A 24627-nucleotide genomic window follows, 5' to 3' on the forward strand; every position below is an offset into this window, starting at 1 on the left:
CTTTGTCTATAAATATTGTGCAATTCATAATTCATACAAGATTATTGAAGCGCTTGTTCTGTCAAAGCAGCATCTATGTGTAGCTAGGTCAAGCAAGATTACCAGCAGAAAGCACAACCACTGTATTTGCATCATAGACAAAGCCCAAATACTTGTGGACTAGAATGCTGTTTTCTTAGTAAGTTAGTTAATTGCAAGACGCATTTATTCCAAAAATGATCTAGTGATCTAAAACCAGTATAGGACTTCTGAAAAAATATTTAATTGCAACTTCTAATATCAACGCCTGCAAAGTATGCTATAAATTGTAATTATTTACAAGTATCTTCAATTAAAAATCAGTGATTGTAGAGAACTTTACAATTCGTCCTGAATCTAAGTGCTTCATGGAAAAATGGCACATTGAAACTTAACACCACTTTTAAATGCCCTTCTTTCTTAGTGTCAGCCTGCTGTTTCTCACACAAAACATGCACACCGCAGGTTACTTAATGAATTATCTTTTGTTCTAATTTCTTTGGCAAATCCAACAGAAACACCCACACAGAAGAAACTTTGATGACTTTATATGATATTAGTATGAGATACTTGCAGTACCAGATTGCAGGTTTGCCTAATGTCTGTTACCTTAGTAGCTTTTTTTTTTTTTTTGATGTGACGTACACAACAATCCATAGCATTAGTGTTTCTCCAGATTTGCTTGTGTCTTACTTGGTTTAGGCCTTCAAACATAGGTGGTCTTAAGTGAAAAACAAAAGAAAACAATTTATGCTGTATCATATGCTACAGTGTCAAAATATCTGCAGACATTTTGACTTTCACGTAAAGGTACCGAAGAAAGTACTTTCAGAAGACAAAATATAAGCGAATGAGATTTGGTTCAGAATTAAATACATTTTAGATACACAAATTGTACTGCTCAGGACAGTTTGGATTTCATGTAACACATATTGTCTAGATGTAGACTGTATTATACAGAATCACAGTACGTTTGCCTGTCACTCAATTCACGGTGTTTGTGTGTAAAATGCAAGATAAAATTATGCAATGTGTATGGATTAACAATGATGTGTAAAATCATTTAGGCTTTTTCAGGTAATTTCAAAGTTGAAGCAAAGGCATTCATCACCAGTAAGCCCACTGTAGCTGTGTTTTTGTAGTCATTTTCACAACATGATGTCTGCTACTTTCACTGAATTGTTAAGGAGAAACTTTGCAAGAGATACAGCTTAATTAAAATGTCTACCTTTTCATACTGCATTTATAAGAAAAATAAAAATCAAATTAACAGATTCTGATTTAGTACTGTAGTATATCTGGAATACAACCGATCCTGATTTATACTATTAATGTTTTGACCTTGGGGTATTTCATCTGCAGTAATCATCAAGATAACTGAACCACTAGATGTAATAATAATTAGTGTGATAAGCTTGCCAGTAAGGTTGAATATATTGCAGTACAGAAGACAGCAGACTAAAAAGAAAAGCATTAGTACTTTGCTGCTAAAATACTTCCTGACTTTTACAGAGACACTCAAATACAATTACTTCTTCTTACAGAATGCATTTTGTTAGCTTATTCTGGGAAGTGCTCATGTTGTAATTTAGTCTGATTCTTAATAGGAAATGAGACTTTAATATGGCTATCAGATGCTTTTTGATGCATGCTACTGATTACATGTAGTTCTGTAATGTCAACAACAGAATTTTTATTTGTAGTATAATAAATTTCTTGGCAACATGCATAAGTAGTAAATACAGTTTATAAGAACATGTAACCTTTCTCCTGCTGTCAGCTTTATATGTCCTCAATATTCAGTTGCTAAAATAGTTAAGAATATGTCATTTTTTTATACAAAATGGCATAAGTAGAAGGCTGTCTTCTCTCTATTTTTTTTTCCAATATTTGGTTCCCTATTTTAGCTCTTTCTAGTATTTACACAATACACTGTGAACTGAATATTAGGCGTTTATTTGAAGTATGTCTCCATCTAAAGGCTTCAACATGTACTGTGCACTTGAAAATGTCATATTTCTGGTTTTAGAATGCTTCATTTTCAGCTGAGCAAAACAAACAAAAAAGCAAACCATTCTCTGCATGGCTAAATATCAACAATACATTTGCTATACAGGACTACTAAAAAGCAGCTTCACAAAATTTTCTGAGAGTTCTCCATAATAAAATAGCTTATTGTATTAATAACAGTATGAATGGTGCTTCTAATTGTTACTAATTCTCTTCAAGTAATTTTAGGATTGTAGTAGCACCAGATATCCTACTCTTACAAAACTGTGTTTATCCACATAAATCTAAGCTTGCGAGTGTTACACAATCTATTACATTATAATTTTGAGCTGAGAAGCTTTTCAGTAGGAAAAAAATCTGTTATTAATTTTATGTGACAATGTATATAATACATATATTAATGCAATTTCAGTAAAATCAAAAAAAAACAAACAAACAACAAAAACAGATAGTGATACATTTGGATTAATATATTAGCACTGTACTATAGTTCCAAAGTTATTAAAGTCTAAACTGAACTAGAATGTTCCTAAGGAAAATGGAAACAAACTGAAGCTAAATAAAAAATTCACATGACTATGGGAAATTTCAATGCAAACTAAACTGATCTTAAGTTTATAAAATATTGATTGTTTATAATAGCTGCTATAAGTTGTCAAGTCAGTCTTGTTGCCATGTAAATCTTGATGCAAATGCAAAAAAAAAATCATTAAAACAGTCTCATAGAAAAAATGCATCTATGTGCAGTGAACTTCAATTTTCTCTTAGATGCCAATAATATTGCAAGGTTATAATTGAAAAAGTGTGGCAAAATTTAAATTAACAGATGACTGATTTATGACTGGAAGAAAAATATATATATATACATATACATATATATATTTTTTTAAATATTTTTTTTTAAATTTTACATTTTTTAAATGCTGGGCTAGATTTTGGTGTTTTGTCTTGAAGTGACCAAAGGCAGCCAAAATATTCCAATTCTGTAGTGTGTTTGTTTTTTGTAAATGGTACTGGTATGTGAACAGCCATGTAAAGTTTTAGCAAGGGGTTACTTCATACTCTAATATTTTATGAAAACCTCTGGTGCAAGGATTACACTTGCAGTGTGGACAGTCTCGTTTAACTGTAGCACAGACAGCCAACTGCAGTATTACATTCTATTATGCTGCAGGAGAGAAATGCTTCCTGCCCAACTTATATCTTTATATAGTGTACTCTGTGACTGTTAAATTAGTGCATAATGCATTTAAAATATTTATAGTACCAACATTTAGTTAAATAACCTTTATGTAAGATTTATGTTGATTTGTTCATTTCTCATTTAATGGCAAATTATGAAGAGCATGTTTCATAAAGATAATTCTCCATTTAAATTCAGCAGGCCATTAAATATTAAAATTATGTTTCTGATGCAATCTAGAGCAAATTTGTCCAGCTTCAGCGATTATTTGCACTCATAAAAATTAGGCTTGATTAATAAAATTTAAATGCTTGATTAAGCTGACATTTTCATGTTTCTTTTCTGATTTATTAAAAAAGCCTCTGTCCCATAGTGGGGCTATCGTTTCTTTTTCCTCCCTGACTATATGGATCATATAGAAAGAACAAACAGCTGCATGAAGACAGCAGACTACTTAATATTCAGGCACGTGTTGCTTGTGGTCTTTGTGCTCTGATAGCATCCAGGCTGCACACACAGGCAGATGATGACCTATTTACAAAAACCTTTCTAACTTCTTTTAGTGACAGTAGCAAACGGAGAGCAGGTTTGCAGTTCCGATTAATTTGGCAATGGTAAGGGAGGCTGCTTGGTTTAAGAAAGACTCGTGGACATCGCAGCACTGCTCAGAGCGATGTGCTGATTGCCATCTGCCTCAAGCAGAAACAGATCGAGTGTCACTTTCTATTTCCAGGTACAGAGTACATTTGGCTAGTTAGCAGCAGTTAGCAAACATAAGGTGAAACCCCTTCTGCATAATGTTGAAAACCATTTCAGAAAAACAACTGTTTTTCCTACTAGAGGTGTCAATGACTTAAACTAGTTTTGCACAGATAATTTTTCTGTGCATCATCCACCAGCACTCAAGCTCTGCAGATTTTGTGGCTGCTGCTGTTGCTATCATATTGGAGGCAAAACTTCTCAGCAAAGTAGAGTCAAAACTAGAAGCCAAGATGTAATTGCTAACCTGACGGCCCTCTTTCGTATCATCTTGTGTAAATGACATCTTCCGAATGCAAGCTAGCTAGCATACAGGGACAATAACGTTTATCTTTGCCACAAATTCATAGCAAAAATTTAGTCCTCAGCCAGAAATCTCTGCTGACTCCCCAACAGAGAAGGCGATGGACTTCAAGCACAAAGACCTCGATACTGCATGTGCAATGGATCTGAAGCACTTTGTGTTTGTCCTCCATTAGTCTGCAGAAATCCTGTCAAACTAAGAGCTTTATGGAGTTGTTATTTCACACTTTAAGACCATAATGTGTGGAAATGCAGAAAAAGCAAGTCACTACCTCATTATTTGCTTGTGGTAACAGCTTTCCTGCCAGCAGGGAACAGGTGCCTGGAGTCAGGCCCTTTCCTGGTGGGGTTTGTTTGTGTAGCAAAGTACTGCTCTCTGGCCAAACAGGAGTAGCCTCAAATACACCAGAGGCTCTGGCCCACTGCTGACTTGTCCCCATGACAAAATGATTTGGATTCTACTCAGAAAAGCTGTTCTATCTGTAGCTGAACTGATTGCGACACTACTAACTCAAGCTCATCCACCCTCATCACTCTTTCGTGTGAAAAGAGGGAATCCAATGAGATGGATATAAGCATCCTTCTTCCCATTTCCACCTTTTGTTTTTCTTCATGTGGTAATTTCCAGAACACTCACAATAAATAAATAAATAAACAAATAAATAAAATCAGAGTATAGATCATTACCTTAAAATAAATTACCATATAAAACCCACATATCCTGTAAACTCTATTTAGGATCAGAGAAAAATCCTCTTGCTATCACTTTGGAGGACTATATCAAAAGAACCCACACAAACTGGTCAAAATTACAAAATGAAATGTTATCTTTTACAGAAGTTATTTTTCTTCCATTTTAAAAATTTCATCCTAAATGAGTACATCTTTAACTTTTAATAGAAACATATACTCTGGCAACATAAGTCATCAAAGCCTATTTCGCAAAAAATCTCCAGTGAAATTAAAAGATGTATTGTACCATTTTATATCACTCTTACAAGATTAATAATATGTGTATATACTCTATTATACAGATTCATAAGAATTTGTGTATGGCACATTAACTCCCAGCTGCTCACCATCATTTTCTATGCAATGACATGTGCAACTTGAAACTTCAAGAGGAAATTAGCTGTTTAATATTTCCTTTAAGGCTCTAAGTATTAACTATAAATGCAGGATGTGAACTGAAGTGATTAAACCTCTTCTCCATAGGGGTGTATATGGCAGAAGAACATTCATAGGTAACTCCAGGCATGTGCATTATTCTTATTAAATTTTAAATTGCTTAGGAAAAAAAAAAAAAAAAAACAACAAACAAACTAACAAATAATAGACCAAAAGGAAAGCAGGATTAGCAACATCAGTCAGAGAATCATAGAATGGATGAGGTCAGCAAGGACCTCTTGAAGTCATCTAGTCTAACTTCCTTACTCAAGCAGGGCCACCTAAGAGCAGGTTGCCCAGGACAATGTCCAAGGGTACCTCCAAAGACGAATATTCCACAACCTCTCTGGGCAACCTGGTCCAGTGTTTGACTACTCTTATAATAAAAGTGTTTTTCTTGTGCTCAGACAGAATATTGTATTTCAATTTGTTACCACTGACTCCAGTTCTGTCACTGGGCACTACTGAGAAGAACCTGGATCCTTCTTTCCCACCCATCAGGGACTTATCCACATTGTTAAGATCCCTTTGGGTGTCCTCTTCTCTAGGCTGAACAGGCTCTCTCAGCTCCTCCTCCAATTTCTTCGTCTTCCCTTTGCTGAACTCAAGTTCTCGGCCTGTCATGACTACATAGCCAGCATCCATCCACTGCATGCCAGTTGTGAGGTCTGTCCCACCATGTCTCTGTGATCTTGCATGCATGCAACTGCACCTTTCCCCATCATTTCAAGTTTAATGCTCTCCTCACCAGGTAGGCCACCTTCTGGGAAAAGTGGTTTTGCCCAACTTGGTGACGTGGATCTTGTCTCAAAGTCCTCAAAGAGGACCTTTGGTTATGAAAACCAAGTCTCTGTTGTTGGCAATGCCTGTGCAGTTGGATGTTGGCCTGCAAGATCTGGACACCTCCTGCAGCCCTTTGTTTATGGCACAATCAAAGGGAAAACCACCTGGGCTCCACACAACCTACTTAGTGAAGGAAAAAAAGGAGCTTGGAGTGTCATCAGAACAGATCCAACATGTCTGCCCAACGGCTGAGAAACTGCCACAGTTTGTCCTAACTGAAAAAAATACCAAACTTTTTAATTGGTAACTTATGCAAACCAGGCTTCATTTGCAATACGTGTTCCAACTGCACAATCAACTACTTCATCGCAGGGAAGGGGACAAGAGCAGCTGGAGAGTGGGAACAATTTTAATCACTTTGAGGAATTATCTGACCACTCCTTAAGTTAGGTAGCTCCAACAGATAATCAGAACAGTGCCTGAATTAGAATATCAGAAAACATTTTTTTTTACCACCAGCTTCACGAAGTTCTAATAACTACCACTATTGCTTAAAAATAAAACTGGAAAAAATAAGGTCCCAGACAGCAATGCTGCTCTTCTCAGTGATCTAGAAAGGAGAGATTTTTTTTTTTGTACAGTGTATCTGAAAACATCAAAATATTTAGCAGTTTCTAAAAATGAATGAAGAGAAGCTTTAAACCACAGCATGCCCTCTGCTAGTTTGGATGTAAGTCTTTCAATTACAGCCGTGTGGAGGATGAACTTATCTGGTTGCTCATCTGTTGCAAAGCTATTTGGGTTTCCCAGAGAATTAAGGTGTCTGAGGAATAATCCAGTCCTTTGCTCTCCCTCTACCCTTGTTCTCCCTGAGCAGCCTAGGCAGTCTGTCACTGTGCCATGCTTGGCTACCCTGTACCTGTAACACGCACAGGGCTAGCAATATGTAACGGCCGCACTTCATCAGCAGCTGACAGGAAGGGCTGCTTCCCACAGCACAGATGACAAGGAGCAGCGGGCAGCAGGGATGGGAAAGTGGCAGCAGTTGATACCTCTCCTCTCCCTCAGAGGATGTGAAAAAGACACTGGGAAGAAATAAATAAATAAATACAGCACACACAGAAAGCAGTAAGATCCACTCAGTTCTCATCTTGTGTTTCCGTAGGGATTGTTTAAGATCAGAACTGCAGTCATGCTAAAAATAAATTATTTCATGAGGTCAGATACTTAGGAGTATGACTATAAGGAAGTGCAAGAATATGGATGGTATTTCCTTAAATCAAGAAATATCCTTGGGGACAGAAGTTAGATAAGCTTCAGGCAAAAACGTTACTGCAAAATTCAGAGGAAAGCATTAAGAATGCCTTCCTAGTGATTTTTCCGTGTTTAATACTCAGAGGAAATATTTATTCTCTGATTTTTAGTTCCTGCCACACAACTTAACACCAAACGTTCATTCGTTTTAAATCAGTCCTGAATTCTCACACTCACTCAGAGAACTGTCCACTAAATCTACATATAGCTGACTCTTACACTTCCTTCTGTGAGGTCATGAAACCTCTCCAGTTACCCCAGCATTTAATGCAAGAGTTTGTATTTGATGAAAGCTTGCCTTTCAGAAACACAACTAATTTTGACCTAAATGTATAAGTGATATGTAATCCAATGCTTTTCCTGAAGTTTGTGCCAGCATTTGATTAAAACAACAGTGATGATCAGTCATGCAAAGAAAGGCATGAAAAATCCATGAAAGCAAAAATACCAACTATGCAGCTTCACCTCTCCACTGGACTTTCCAATAGACTTATATTCTACCGGTGGATACACCTGGGGCTCCACCTTGCACCATCTTCATTGCACAATTAATTCAAGAAGGTATTTGCGTATTGAACTTGTTGGAATTGCAGTAAGTGGCAGAATAATCATACTAACACTCAGATGTGGACAGAAACTTAGCGAATTATTTCATTGATCTCCAGTGAAGTGCAGTCTCTAATACCTGCATTGATGAGACAATTGATAATTGTTTTTGTAGGGATGCTACAATGGGAAAGAATTCTTCTGAGCTCCTTTTCAAGGCCCAAAAGTATAATATACAAACAATATTTAATTACACTTCTCTGGTGTTAATTCAGTAAGATAGAAACAGCAAATACATTTATCTTTTTGCATTATCATTAACTTGAGGATTCCAAAGTAACTTCTAAAGACAGATAATATTTCTAAGATAAGTAGTCATTGTTTTCACTGAGGCACACAAAAAATCTCTGGAGACCTGGAAACAGAAGCCAGATCATCTGAATCCCGAAGCATCCTCTAGCCACTAGGAAACACTGCTTAATTAATTTAGTTAATATTTACACTCTGCATAGGAAACCAGAAATATTTAAATGACTCCTAATCTAATGATACTGTGCTAATGACCTGAGCTAAGGGCTTGCGATATTACTGAAGATTTGTGAGTTAATTAGAAAGACATTCAGTAAGTCAGTAGATCACTTCATAGAAGACAGATGCTCACCATGATGATAACCAAGCTCAATTCATTAAAAATGAGGTCCCACCTTACTTGTAATAAATAAAAAGTAGTAATTAATAGCACAAATATGAAATGTTTAGGAAGAAATTGACTGGTTAACATGAACTGTGTGGCTTGGTCTGAAGCAGTCTCAGCGAGAGGAACATTTTCAGAGCATCACTTGGTGTCCTGAACAGAGCCCATCAATAACTTCATTATTTTGGTGGCAAAGTTACGTGACCCAATTAATCTTCACAGGTAGGTGTTATTTCAGAGAGAAATTAAGTGTATTGCAGCTTACAAGCAAATCTCTCCTTTCACAAGGGATTTCAGTTACTCATAAAATCTACAGGTTGAGAAGCTTTAAGCATTAAAGGCAGCAGGAGACTAAGGGCTGTGATTTACGAAATGCATCTCTTAAATCTTGATCTTAGGCTTTTTCTATACTTGTAACAATCTTCGGGATTAGTGAGTATCTCTATCATATCTCTCCCCACCTTTAATTTTAGATGACCCTTTGAAGTCTAACAGTCTTACTGATGCAAACAGGTAATATCAGTGCCAAGATTGGGGCTGGATCAGTTCTTCTGGTCACATTAAGGTCATAGGATTGTTAAGGCTGGAAGGAACCTGAAAAAGTGTTTAATCCAACCTCCAGGCCAAAGCAAGGTTGACCGTGAGGTCAGATCAAGTTGCTCACAGCTTTAGCCTGTCAGGACCTGAAAACTCCCAACAGAGACAGCACTGCCTCCCTGGGTAACCTCTTCCACTGCTTAACTATCCTCATGGCAAAAAAAGATATTTTTTGTTTGTTTCAATGTATGCCTCTTGCTCTCCCAACCATATATCAGTGTGAAATACCTAGCTCCAACTTCTTGATATCCTCCTTGTAGGTACTGGAAGGCAGCTGTTTGGGTCACCTGCAACCCCTGAGCCCACTTCTCTCCGCTTCTCCTTACGGTGAGTGCTTAAATACCCTCACCATCTTGCTAGCCCTCCAGTGAACTCACTCGCATTAATCATCTTTCTTGAACTGGGGTGTCCAAAAGTGGCCAGTATTCCAGACGCAGCCCAGCAAGTGCTGTGCAGCGGAGGTTAATTGCTCCTTCAGTCCACTGGCTGTGCTCCTGTTAATGCAGCCCATGATGCTGGTGTCCCTTTTTGCCACCAGGTCATGGCGCTGGCTCATGCTTACTTTGCTGTCTACTGAGACACACAGGTCCAGCTCAGGAGAGCTGCTTCCCAGACAATCAGTCTCCATTCTGTACCATGTCAAGGTATTATTCCACCCAAAGAGCAAGACTTCACATTTTTCCTTCTTGAATTTCATGGGGTAGCTATTGGTCATTCCACCAGCACGCCTAGGTCTCTTTGACTGGCACATCTGGTGTATCAACTGGTCTCACCGCCCTGGTGTCACCCAAAAACTTGATGGGAGTGCAGTCTGTCACCTCCTATAGGTCACTGAAGACAATGACAAATGGGACAGGTCCTTGTATGTTGTGGTACTCCACGTGTTACCAACCTCCAGATAGAGTACAACTAATTAAGCACTGTCCTCTAAGACCAATTACACAACCCTTTCTTTTTTTTTCTTGTCCATCTAGCTATCCATACATATTGTAGTGTCCTGGACAGCACACTGCTTTTAGGGAGTAAGTACTGAAATGAATATTAAATTGATAAAGCTCGGCAAAATCCTTAAGCTGTCTGGATACTACAAAATTTGCACTGCACAGAAAACAACTTCGACTTTTGATATGTGCTCCTGAAAATCTGAATTATGCTTTTTTTTTTTTTTTTTTTTTTAATAAATTATTATCAGTTATTAGTAAAATGTTTGCTACTTTACATCTCAGGTAGATGCATTTAATTAAATAATAGGATTAGATGAAGAGAATAAAATGCTTTTACTAAGCTCAATGAATGGTAACATACAAATGATAAACTGTGAAATCCAATAAAATGTAATACATTCTGAAAGTGTTAACAATTTGGAATCATTTTAACCTTTAACTTCAGTATGTGAAAGAAAAAATGCAACATAAGGACACAGTCTCACACAACCATTTTCAAAGAATTTGGCTTCTCCTGACCTATAAGCCTCTCATCTCTGCTCCCACACAAACCCTATTCTGAGGATAGTACATGTTCTATATTTTTAAAAGACATTTTCAACAAAAATGGGCATATTCATTGGCCAGCTGGAGAAAAATTAAATTGCAGGTGGGGAAACTCTCCATTGAGTTTTCCAAACTGAAACGTTTTCGAAAAGATGTCATATTTAAAAACAAAGTTTTATCTAGTTAGAAAAAAGAAAAAGAAAAGAAAAGGACATGTATGTGCTTGAAGTAGAGAAGACTTACTGTATCATGTTGCCTGTTATCTTTCCCCGATATGATCAAGAAGTAGTTCCATGCCAACAGCAACAACAAAGCCAGTGGTATCATGTAGAGCTCAAAGTTCCAGACCACAAAAAGAAAAAGCTAGAAGACAGAGCAGGAAAAAAAAAAAAAAAAAAAAAAAAAGGTGATTCAACTCAGCATTACATTAAATTCTTGTGCACAGTTAAGAGCAACAAATTAAAACCATTCTAAAGTAAATCACCTGTGCTTAGGCCGGCAACTTGTTAAACCACTTTACTAAGTAGTCACTTACCTGTGCAAAACAACTGCTAATCTTTTCATTGTTTTGTACCTTATCTTTCGCAAAGGAAAATTCTATGATTCTATGAAAGTTGATACAGGATAGCCTAAGATGGAATGTTAATAGTTTTCTTATAAAATCATGCTTTTGTGGACAAAATAATGCAAAATGGAATAAAAATTAGATCACAATGTAATAAAGTTGGTTATTTCAAAAAGTTAATTTGCTGTTCAAAATAAAGAACCTAATAATGTTGTAGTAATGTCACACAAACAGAAGAAGTAATTAAATGTGGAAAATTCCTTTGTACAGAAATTCCACAAAAACAAACAAACAAACACAAAACAAACAAACAAACAAAAAAACAGCATAGTAACAAGCAAACAGCATGCAAGTATTTTAGCAAAAACATGGTGAAACAGTAATGACCTCAGAATATTAGAAAATGGGATTGAAAGGAGTGTTGAGCAGCTGCCGAAGTCCACCCCTACAACAACTTCCATTTGCTGAAGGGGCTGGAGTGTGGTGGGTGATGTCTCCCAAAGATGCAAGCTTCCATGAGTGCAAAGGGGAACTGGGACCCCCGCAGAAACTCACCTCCAGCACACAGCTCTGTACACCACAGAGCTGTGACATGCTTCATAAGGTGGACTTCAGCCCTAGATCTGTCAGTCCTGAGAATTGGTATAGTGATGACTTTTTTTGATAACTTTTTTGGAGCCAGGAAGTCCTAAACTTTTGTCAGATGCTGCAGCTGTCTGGCAGAGACACATTCAGCTAGATACCTTTCCCTGATGGTTCAAGCGTGGAATAATTGGTTTGCAAGAAAGAAGTAAAGATATTTGGGTATAGATGGGGTCAAACTAAAACCAATTTTACATCCCATTTTCCTTAGGAACAAAACCCCTTTGTTTTAGCCAGCTCTAACCATAACTTGAGTTTGTTTTCTCCTAATATGGCCAAAACCACAAATGGAAGTATTATGGAAAATCATGATATTTACTCCATCTTACAATTAAGCTTCAGATATCTTGCTAAGCCATTGTCATCCAAATAGTTAAGCTCTGGAATGTTTGTCTTTTTACTACCAAATAAAATTAATGACGGTGCTGTGTCACATAACTTGCCAACCTAAGACAATGCCAATAACCAGGAAAACTAGAAAGTGGCTTATTTTGCCAAATTAGTCACCAAGATACATAAACTTAAGTAAAAAGAAAAGGGGCATTTTAACAGTCTTCTGCTGGGCTTCTGTTTCAATTTAAAACAAAATCTTCTTACCAAATACAAGCTTCCACATAAAAAAAAAATAAAAAAAAAATCTTTGTTTTAAGTAATCTCCTATCTCAAGATCAACTAAGCTACCTCACTCCCCTATCACTGAATGCTATGCATACAGAAGTCCTGGGAGACTACAAGACAAACACGATAAATACTGAAAGAACTGAAAAAGCACTGAGTGCGACATATGTAAGAGGATATTGGCACTCCTCACAGTTAATATTTCATTTGAAAGAAAAACATCTTTTTTAGGTTGTTTAGTTTAAAAGGAAATCTGTTAGGAATGGTAATGAATAAGAAGCAAACAACAGCTCACAGATTTTGAGAGTTTCTCCATGAGCTTGCTAACTACCCTTTTGAGAGCATGATCTGCAGGAACTCGATGCAGTAAATTTGATATGACCAACTGATAAACAGAATTCGCATCTCAAAAGGAAAGCAAGAAGTTCTTGCACCCATTAACCCCCAGAAAGGCCCTAAGTCAATGCATACATGATGGAGGGAGCTTTGGAAGTGAGCAGACAGTATCGCACTACCAGCAAAACAGACCCCAGAGATTACCAGTTGAGAAATGGTAACCCATACAGTCCCCCTTATGTTCCCATCCCAACTTTGGTTAAAAAGATGGAAAGAAAATCCTTGTGTAATATCCTGGCAACTGAGAAATGAAGCCAGCAACCCAGATGGTCTCAGGAGATACTGACCTGACAATAGACTGTGGAACACGGTCATCACATAAGCTATACTCCAGGACATCAATGAGTTCCCATTCAAATACACATCACCTGAAATTTCTGAGTGCCAAATGATCCTTAAGGCTATTAATTCCTTAAAATAATGTAATTTGAAGGTTAATAAGATATTATGCTAAGATATAACCTTTTTATTACTTGTATGGACATACGTTTTCCACAATGTGGATATTATACCTGCCATCTCCTTTAGATGATTTTGCTGACCTGCCAGCTTCATTTCCATCTAGCGTGGCTGAATTTCAACTAGTTCTTCCTTTCAGGCACCTGCCAGGCACTGGGAAAACAGGGTCCCTATATTTGCAACACAAATGAGATGTATGCTGCATGAGACCAGCACAGTGATGGCACTGCAAGTGAAATGGCCTCACTATCTTCCCCAGAACAAAAATGCACTCACAGGAACACACAAGGGAAAAAACAAGCAGATTCCCAATAGGAGATGGAACTTTTCAGTAAGCATGAACAACCCCAAAATCTAGTGCAAAACAGCAAGAAAATCCAGGGGCTCAATATTACTCACAGAGGACCTCAAAGACAGGGGGAGAGGGAAGAAGTGGTATGTGTGAAGCTATTCTCTTGACTTCTTTTCGTCCATGATGGGGAAGAAAACTTACATATCCATCCATTAAACAAATAAAGGACAAAAAAAAAAAAGTCTAGAAAGGCTATGGAACAAGAATAAAAGGGCAGGTCTGGGACTTGCCTATGACTATGAAGCATCCAGTGGAATATGGACTCTATCTAGTTTGCCCTCTTGAATATACGATGGCTCAGAAATAATGGCTTTAACTTGTTTAAAAAAAGGATCCTCATCACTACTGAAACAAGCCAACTATTTTAAGGGAGGAGTGGGAGTCTCAAAGGTTACAGTTTAATATAGCTGCCATCTCCTACACAGAAGACTATAAGGGAGGACTTTTTCTTCTCCCCCATGAGATCAAGATTTTCAGAGTCACAGGCATGAACTGGCCATTTACAACATCACATCAGTTGATACTCTTAGTGAGAGACACATGCATTAAATGATCATTCAGGGAGACACATGACACTATCCCTCGTGTACAACACTTCAAAAAATAATTTAAGTTGGAATATTGAATATCCTATTCTTTTGCAAACTACAGTATATTTTAAAAAGAAATCTCATCCAAAATGATTAACACTTCCTACTGTTCAGAAAAAAAGCCTGCCCTTTCAGACTAGCAGCTGTGGATCATTAGCTTTCCAGTGATGAGATGTGTTTGATGAGTATTTTTCTTTCTAATTAAGAGATGAGATCCTCTATTTGACTCTCTCTTCAGACAGAAGTGAAGAGAAAGATTTCTGCCTATGTGGAAAGGCCATATTCTACAGAACAATTATTTCAGATTTCTTTTTATCTACCTCCACCCAATTTCATTTCATTTTTAACAGAACCCTGTTTGCACCCACAGACTTCACAGCATTAACCCTTGTCTTTCCCAGCTCTTTTTATTTTTCCGTTTCCTTCTACCTGACTACCAGCAGAAAACAGCACACAAAAAAGGGAGCACCCCAGACAGGAGACACTGACCCACATCTTCAGGTGCAGCAGGGACCAGCGTACAGCTGAAGGAGGAGGGCTGCAAGTACAGCTGTGTGAGAACTTTCTGACAAAAATTAGGAAACGCTTACTTCACAGAAATGCCTGCTTTCAATAAAGTCACACAGCTGAGCAAAGGATGCTTCCAGCTGACATGTGGGGAGCTTTCCAGAACCGCCAGCCTTTCAGCAACCTTGATATCTGGATTACCTTGCAGCAAAAGAGTAAAGGGGCCTTCACGGCATGCCCGCCTCTAAGCTGTCAGGGCTTGTTGCTGCAGTGACTGTGGACTGGAAGTCGAAGCAGATGAGTCACCTCGCAAGTCCCAGGCTGACATGGGAACCTCTGAAATATGCATTCACAGCACCCGGAGTCAGAGGCTGTAATGTGTTCAGCAATAGGGTGAGATACGGACATTTCCGTCACTGCCATGTCACGCAGTGCATGTCACTCATACCACAGCATCCTTGCCAAGTTATGGCTTTCTCTGTTCATTTTTAAAGAGGATTCTTACAGCCTTATTTATGTATTATCTATATCTGTGCACTATGTGCTTTACCCAACTCCTGATTATCCTGGAAATTTAAAAGTTGGCTGAACAGAATTTTGGCACAATCGCAAACAGCCTACGTCTGCAACTCCAAACAGTGTGCTCTAATCACAAGATCATCCATTTACCCTTTAAGCTTAAAAGGACAATTGTATTTCCTGAGGCTTTGTCCCTTGTATGTATTCTCACAAGACTAGGAAGAATGAAAGATAACTCACATATCTGCATGGTACAGACTTTCTATTAAGTACTGCAGGTTTTAAGGCTCCAGCAAAATCCTGCATGGTGTTTATACTGTAAAACACTTAAAAAATAATTTTCATTGCACCTTGGAGAGTCAGCAGCCTCTTCCATTAAAAAAATTAGTCTGCTACCTCTGAGGATGATGTCTCCTCTCATCTTCTATGGCACTTCTATTTAACGAACTAAAACTGAAATATGTCCTTTAGCTGTATCAGATCCCAAACACACTGCTATTAATCTAAATATATATGGAAGTCCATTTAGAATGTAGAGCCCTTGTTGAGGTAAGTCTGGAAGAAATATGTCTTTTGAACATATTATAAAGCATCCTCCAACAGTTTTTTTTCAACACTCTTGCAATTTCAGATCCAGTTACCTGAGTGTCAGGTAGCAGTGGACTCTGAAAGATTTGAATCTAAAACACACTATCTGTTATTCCATTTCTTTAGATAGGCACAGGTCAACTTGAAAATGGCTAAAACATGGGAACACTTAAAAATTTATATAAACTTAATAGACTGAAGTATTATTTTAACATCAGTCTTGGTGAGGCTTTTGTTGTATTTAGGACAGCTCTTGTTAGAATACTTTGGTCCCATGATCTAGAAGAAAACAGCAAAAGAATTCCCATTTCTTACCAGGCAGAGATTTCTGATAATGATATTTTCATGATAATCTGTACAACAAATCCAGGGTTCTATTACATCTTCATTCTTTCTCCTTAGTGTGGTGCAATGCTATTTATTAAGGAAGCAAGTCTGACAATTAGATATGACTCACTTAACGTGCCTTATACCAGCCAGGATGTTTTGAAACACATCTACAGCTAGATAGACTTATTTCATCTGAAGAACCTTCATACTATCATCCAATCATATCATAATGTAAACTGCCTGTCTTTACAAGACTGCCAGCACCAATAAAACCTTCTAGTTAGAAGCTTGAAATTTTTCATTTATTTTTTTTTCTTACAACTTGTAACTGACATTTCACATCTTTTTGCAGAAGCCATAGATGAAAGTGCTAAGACTTTGCTCCAAGAATGCTGACAATTCCAAGAAAGTGAACCCCAGAGCATGAATACAGCACTGATTTAAACAGCATATGAATTAGTAATGTAAAATTCATGTCACTGTTTTCAGTTTCATATAGCAAAAGTTAGGTGGAAATAAAAAAGGCAAAAAAAAAAAATCTGTAAATATTTACAAAATGTGGAATCTCTTGGGTCATTTCTTCTTCATTTAACAGCTTCTGAGCTGCATTATTAAAACTGCAGATTTAGTAGTCAGGTTAAAATTAGAAGAGGGAAATATGGCTCACTGAGACCATTCTCATATCACACTGCCTATTGCTGTTGTCAGGGCAGTTCAACAGATTTGTTGTCTCAAGACTTTTAAAATGCAGACAAACTCAGAGAAATCAATACTATTTTCTCTATGAGCAATAATACCTGGTATCAAGTAACAAATGCCCTACTAGGATACATTAGATCAAAGGCATGTCTGAGAATGGTTCATTGAGCCTTGGTCCCATTTTAATACTACATTTTCTGAACAAAACGTAATTGTTTACTGAATGACCCATGTCATTGGTTTAGCAACATTGCCATGAACACTGTTACAGACATTATTTTCTAAGCAAAAAAGTGCTTTTAATGCCTGTCGTCAGATTGATTTCACTTTGCTTTAATATAGAACTCTTAGGCTGACATATACTTTTTAGCACAGTTCTGCTGAGAGGGGTGACAACCAGGTGTAAAGCTCAAGCCTCTTTACAATTCAGAGTGTCCAATTTTACCCTGAGCTTTTAAAAAGGATGGATTTAGTCCTCCCCCTGTTGCATGTGATTTTTCCATTGGAAATCAACCCTGTTGCTCCTAACTTTAAAATTCCTTAAAAGTTGCCTAACAGTTACAGAAATAAACATGCCATTTTGGTCGGAAGTGTCACACGCCAAAAGACATTTCTAAAAAGTACTTTTCACATAATTTTAGACTTTTCTGAACACACAAATCTCTACCGCAAAGCTATGCTCATGTTCCTTTACATGAAAATTTGGAACCTAGCAGAATTCTACTCCGTTACAATTGCACTGCTATGAGGGTAGGACGGTTGAAAATGTAAATGTATGTGTCACTTTAGAAGCAAAATCCAAAGTGTTGACTTTATGAAAAGTGTAAAATCAGAACATGGATCATATTTGATAATTACAGCTATTTATATAATTGCAGATGAAAGAAAATCATTCAGCATTTTAAGACAAACACTATAAAAAGTGTAATAGAGCATAAAAGTCACCATTACTCAACTATTGGAAAATACAGACTCGTAGATATTTTTTTCTAGAGAAAAATAGGTCACAGTTTAAAAAGTTACCAGCTGAATGTGAGCTACTTCCACTTCATATATGGCTCATTTCTACTGGTATTAGAAAAAAAATAAACACCCTCCCCACCACTCATTCATAACCAATCACCACTGAAATAAATGGACCATTAGAAGTCTAGATCCTGAAGGAGTAAGCCTTTTGGCTGTCGGAAAACCTATAGGGACAGCAAAACAATTTAAGTTGTATGAGAATCAAGACTGAAGTTACCTGGATAAGAGACATACTGTGATTTCCATTAATAAAATTCAAAAAAGTTCTGATTTATGTTTTTATAACCATATTCATGTTTGGAAAAAATGGAGATCCTGGATTCCATAAAAGAGCAGAGGGACTTCCACAAGCTGTTTTGAAGTCTCATTTCACAGATGGGAACTATACTGCCCTTACTATATTGAGGATACTCTGGCTTAAACTTTCAGTTAAGGCTAAATCCTATAATTTTTTTCCACCACTATTTGGAAATAGCTGCATCAACATAATGGTTTCTCTGATGTCCTAGAGATGTCAACTGGTCACACTGCCCTTGCTGAATCTGTCCCTTCACGCAGAGCTGAAAGTAAGGTAGAATAAAGCAATATTTCTTCTTCTTCTGTTTCCTTTCTGTTCTTATAAACAGTCTGATCTAGAGTTTCTGTTTGGAAGAGGTGTGGAGCCACCACAGAATAGGATGGCAGAAGAATCACCAAAAGATGGCGTCATTACTTTTCAAAATTCTGAGAACATCTGTTCAATAGAGCACGAATACACGTAGACAAATTCAAATTTCCCTAGTGATTTCCTTAAAATCTTTTTTTATGTATTAGGAACTATTTTGAAAGGTTCTACTTGTCATCAAATATCACTTGAAGGCAAGTAACTTGGCCTAATGTTGGCTTTAGTGAGCAATCAATGCATCAATCATCAATCCACTTTAGCGAGCCTTTCAGGTTGATGTTCACACTTGTGACTGATGACTGGTTTTGTTTTCTCGTTCTACCATGTCTGGAATATTGGTTGAGTTTAACTGTAAAGTATAAATAAATAAAACCAAAGAGCAACAAAGACGGTGGAGGGTCTGCAACAGAGGGTGTATGAGGAGCAGCTGAGGTCCCTTGGTTTGTTCAGTGCAGATCAGAGCAGGCCGAGGGGAGGCCTCATGGCAGCCTGCAGCTCCCTCACGAGGGGAGCAGAGGGGCAGGAGCTGAGCTCTGCTCTCTGGGGACAGCAACAGGACCCGAGGGGACAGCATTGAGCTGGGACAGGGGAGGGTCAGGCTGGGTGTGAGGGAAAGATTCTGCACCCAGAGGTGGTCAGGCACTGGGACAGGCTGCCCAGGGTGTTCATGGCACTGAGCCTGCTGGAGTTCAAGAAACATTTAGACAGAACTCCCACACACTGTCTGCTTTTTCTGGGTGGTCCTGTGTAGACCCAGGAGTTGGACTTGGTGATCTTTGTGGGTCCCTTCCAACTGAGGATATTCTGTGATTCTATGACACCATGAAAAGCCTAAGATTTCTTTGCTTTTGACTGTCCAGCTTTCTGTAAGTACCTATGGCTTAACCTGCAAGTCAGTCACAGAATGTAAGAGAATGCCTTTCTACTTTTTAACTTACTTCACTGTAAACACATTTTAATGAATAATAATACATTTCAACTACCTTGCCACTTTCTGTAACTTCATCTCTCAGTTTGTCTTGTAATTTTCTAATTTTCTCCTTCACTGATTGCTAAACTTTCCTCCAACTTCAGTTCTGAAAAAGCTTGCAGAGTTATGTTTAGCATCTCCACCAAAGTGTGCCTATTTCTATTTGCAACTCTTATATTAATCCAGAGATGATATTACTGACTTCTCATTTCTTTACCGTGCTTCACTCTTTCCCCACAGGCATTACATAGTATTCCCTCCTTCCATCCCAAATGATCTGCCTACACTTATTTAGATGCTAGGGTTGTCTAGAAGTGATACTAGGTATATATTTTCCTTCAGCGTTTAGCAAGCCCCTAAACTTTCTTGTGCAAAGTAAGATTGTAGATTGCAGAAATGGGAAGTCAGGAGAGAATACTTAGTTTAGACAGGAGAGCAAGGCAGCTCCAGGTGTTTGAACAACCTGAATTCTGTAGTAAGAAGATTGTCCCTGGGCCAAGGCCACTGAGAGATGTGAATATTTTTAGTTCCCTGGTAGGATAGCTATAATTACATCCTGCAATGCTTTCTAGGAGCAAAATGCAAAATAAAACTCAGTTCATTTTTAACTGGCAGTGTTCCTTAGAAAACTGTAGCAGACCTCAAGAAAGCTGAAGCATGTTCACATCCTTCCAGGTAAAAGTAGGAAAAAGGCACCATAAGTAAACCAATGATACCTGCTATTAGCATAAACAGCATGAACATGAAATATTTCAGTGAGATAAATGCCACAGTATTTAAAATACAATTGATTAAATAAAAGATATCTTAAATACATTTTCAAATTGAGACTCTATTGCAAACAGAGCACAGATGAGTGGAAAGATAGCCGTAACTATCCCTTTATGACTTGGTAGAATCAGTCAAGACTGGAATAAATAAAAAATATTTAAAGTAAGATTACTGATGTATCAGTCACTGTTTGCCTGGTTTTACTTCTCTATGCCTTTGCTAAACTTCTCTGGTGTGCAAAGCTCTATTTGAGAAACCAGAGGTGCTGCATGAAGCTAAAGAATGTAGACTTGCAAAAGAAAAAGCATGTCAGTTTGTTATTTTGTTAGAAAATGATAGAAAAACTCACATTCTGGCTATAGGTAGGTAACCATTCATATACGTGTAAGATGCTGAAAAAAAAGTGGAAAATATTCAGAGGTTCACTGCAATAACAGCAAGCTCTATGGACACCAGAATGCTAGGTAGGGCACAACCCACCTAAAAGAAATAAAAATCATGCTCTGAAATGCACTCCATAATTAAGCAGGCTAGCCTACAAACATTTGTGTGTGTGTGATTTTAGCATGTGAGTTTTAAGTTTCTCTATTGTTAGTTGTATTGAGAAATGAAATTTTTAATCTATAACCTATAAGGTAATTTGTCAAGACAAACACATTCAACAAAACAAGATTTTCTTTTTTATGATCCTAAGTGGAAAACTGTTTCCTGCTGCTTTTGTTGAAGTAATGCTTCTGCAGGGAAAAATATATTTCCATGCTATTAAAAAAATGAAACATGCCCTTCCAATTGTTTCTGTATAATAAATTTAATTATATTTGTATTTCCACAAACTACATTAAATCATACATAGCACAGAGAGGTGCGCCCTGGCAACCTTCCCATTGTTTTTATAGTTACTTTTTCCAGCCAGAATATGCTGCAGTCCAAGCTGTCTTTCTTTTTAAAATCATCTCTCTCCATGCTGTAGGGCTTGCAGGACGTTTGGTTGTGCACTCCAAATATATGACATTTCATAGAATCTACCTCATCTTTTAGTAGTTCACTGTTTCAGTAACATTACATTTCATGTATTCAGATGCCTGCCACTCCAACATGGTTAGCTGTACTTTAACACAGAAATGTTCTACAGCTCCAAAAAAAAAACAACAAAAAAACACATTTATTGAGCCATCATCATCAATAATGTGTACTAACCATTGAAGAATACTATATTTTACAGATGCTCATTTCAAAGCACATCTTTAAAAGGTGAATAGAGGAATGCAGAGTATTTCATTGCTATCTACAGAATGGTATGTTGTCATTCTTAATAGTCATTGCTACACTATTACACTCTGATTTTTTTTTTCTTTTCAGAGTAACATAGCAATGAGAGCACCAGTTTCAAAACAAGAACATACATATATATATATTATTTTTTTTTAACATGCTACACATACCAAGGAGACAAAAACTGACAGGAACAAGTTCTGAAATTAAACATTTCATAAATTTAAGTGAACACAACTCAAGGCTTGCAATTATACATGTAAATATATGGTTTCTATACCTTAACAATCTATTCAGTCTCAGAATCTTTTGGCCGAAGCAAAATGGCTGAAAAAGTTATTACAGAAACTTCCATAATTGTTGCCTAACACTTCCCATTCCAAAGGATTTTCTCCCTATATTAAAAGAGGCATTTATTAATTTTAACGTGTCTTTGAAATACAACAAGAAGTTGTCCATAGGTTAAAAGGTGTATATTTTGTCTTTCAAACACAAACTCGCTAATGTTTAGTTGACTTACACAGTAGTGAAAAATCTCACTTCCCTATCTACTTCTGAATTGCTGGAATGCCAATATATTATATATAATAATGACCTTGAAAACCTCAGACTAAGGTTTGGTCTTGTGACTCTCATAATTGAAGAAGTTGAAAAATGTATGGTGTACTTTTTATGTATTTTATGCATATACAAGGGAGCAGGTTCGAGGTTTGAGTAGGTCACCTTCCTTCTGGTATCATTCGTCCTTCCCTGGCTCCCACATAAGGTTTTGCTGACGTCTGGGACAGGAAGATGGGGGTAGTTTCAGCTAGGATTTTAGACATCCTGTAAAGTACTGTGTGACTGACCTGTTGTTTTGAAGTGAGTTGATGGTTTGTGTTCAGGTCTAGACTTTTCAGAGCTGCAGCACACTTTTAGTAACTAAACTGATGCTCAGTGTAATAGCAGTGCTTGGTTGCTGTCTTCACAACAGTGTATGAAAGCAGGCTGAACATTTTGCTGACGCTCATCATGGCTATTTGCAAGATACAAGAATTCAACTACATATTCTCCAGGAAACAGTATTCTGACATGCGTAGACCCCTCTACCCATTTATTGAGCTCACTCATCAGAGCAGCTCTGACTGATGTACTTCCCATTTCATCCTCTTATTTTCTGTCTCTACCTAACTCCTGCTGCAAGGAAATTGGGCTCGCCCTTCACTGCTGGGTCTCACCTCATTAACTGCACTCTCCTTTCTTCCTGGTGCTCCTCCCACATTGTCACAATGCTCAGCAGAACCCTAAACTGTCTCCTATCCAACCCTTCCTAATCATTCCTTTCCATTCACTCCCTGCTTCTCTCCAGAACACCTCCTAGAGTCAAATCAGGATTCAAATCAGAATTGTCTAGCTCTCAGCTCCTGTATGCGTCTGGCCATTGTGCTGGCTCTGGAGAATCAGGACAGCATGGGGGAGGCAAGCAGAAGAAAGGAATGTGTGGGAGAGGATGGTAGCCAAACTGACACGTTTAACTACTGTCTCCTAACACGCAGGGCGGTTCTCAAGTGCTGGTCATAATGCGCCAGAGTACAGGCAGAAGTCAACATACAAAACGCTGAAGTTAGCCCCTTTCTTAGGAAGTCTTGTAAAGTTTAAAAATATAGGAATATATCCTCAGAATGGTTGCAATGTTTTAAGATGAGCATAAACATATTTTTTTTCTACTTCAGAACAAAAATAAAAGACATTACTCCATTGGCCCAAGGAAAAGCTTCAACGCTAAAATTTGAAGACTGACAAAGTCAAATGCAGCTGAGGAGATTACAGACAGATCTTAACAGCAGACAGTACTACTGAAATAACCTACAATAAATATCAGGCAGAAAGAAGGAATTTGGGTGTATAACGAGAACAGGATCTGAGTTATTGGAAAAAGTCTCTGTGGAGATCTAAGATAATCACAAAAGCTGTCTTCCTCATTAACAGTTTCACAGCTGCACTGTTCGTCCAAAATAGAACAAACTACCTAGAGTCCCTTCTTACAGTTTCTCTTCATATCTTAAAATAATGCAGCTTCTTCTTGGGTTTCTGATAATTCTTAGTGGAATTAAACTAGTAAAGATATATTGTTGTCAGATTCCACAATTCCTTTTGCTAGGTTTCTTTGAAATACCAGCAAGGTGGAAATCACAATAGCTGGAAGTTACCTATCATGGCACCAAAAATAATATACGCCAATTAGAAACAGTAATGAATGAGTTCCAAATAAAGAGATAAATATACATTATATGCATGCATAATTTTACATGCATGCATGCATAATTTTACATTCATGTACACACAGATAAAACTACAAATCCACATAGCACAGTAATCTTTCCTTCACATATTTTTTAATCCCCTTTTTACACCTTTTACATAGGTCCTTTGGGCCACATACAGCATTTAGCAATATCATTGTTGGCATGAGGTTTCATTGTTTGGTACCTCATTTGATCATTAACCTCTCTGCATAGTTAAGAAATGTGATGAAATAGAAAAGCTCTGTCTACTACTTTGTACTTGTTCTGCCCAGGTTAAATGATGCATACCACTTGCTCCTGTTGAAAGGAAAACAGCTTTCAAGCTACTTTATTAATTAAAAAAAAAATATCTTGTAGTGCCAGGATACTTTGTGGTGCCTTGGCTTTCCATTCATAAGGGGTAAAACAAACTCAAACATAGCAATGAGTCTGGTGCTTTGTGAAATTGGAGATGACACTGAAGTGAAAGGGAAGATGTTTAGTTTCTTTGTTCTGAACCTTATTTTGCCA

General features: G+C 37.4%; 1 protein-coding gene across 9 annotated transcripts in view; it reads right to left on the bottom strand.

The window, feature by feature from the left end:
• The window catches only part of MCTP1 (multiple C2 and transmembrane domain containing 1), a 274785-nt gene that overhangs the window by 46958 nt on the left and 203200 nt on the right, over nucleotides 1-24627 (bottom strand). For all 9 annotated transcript variants that reach the window (XM_068667723.1, XM_068667721.1, XM_068667720.1 and 6 more), the window contains one exon: nucleotides 11108-11227. In XM_068667723.1, coding sequence (XP_068523824.1) covers nucleotides 11108-11227 — 120 coding nt within the window. The remainder of the gene's footprint in view (nucleotides 1-11107; nucleotides 11228-24627) is intronic.

Source organism: Anas acuta, chromosome Z (genome assembly GCF_963932015.1).
Source record: "Anas acuta chromosome Z, bAnaAcu1.1, whole genome shotgun sequence".
Lineage (NCBI taxonomy): Eukaryota > Metazoa > Chordata > Aves > Anseriformes > Anatidae > Anas > Anas acuta.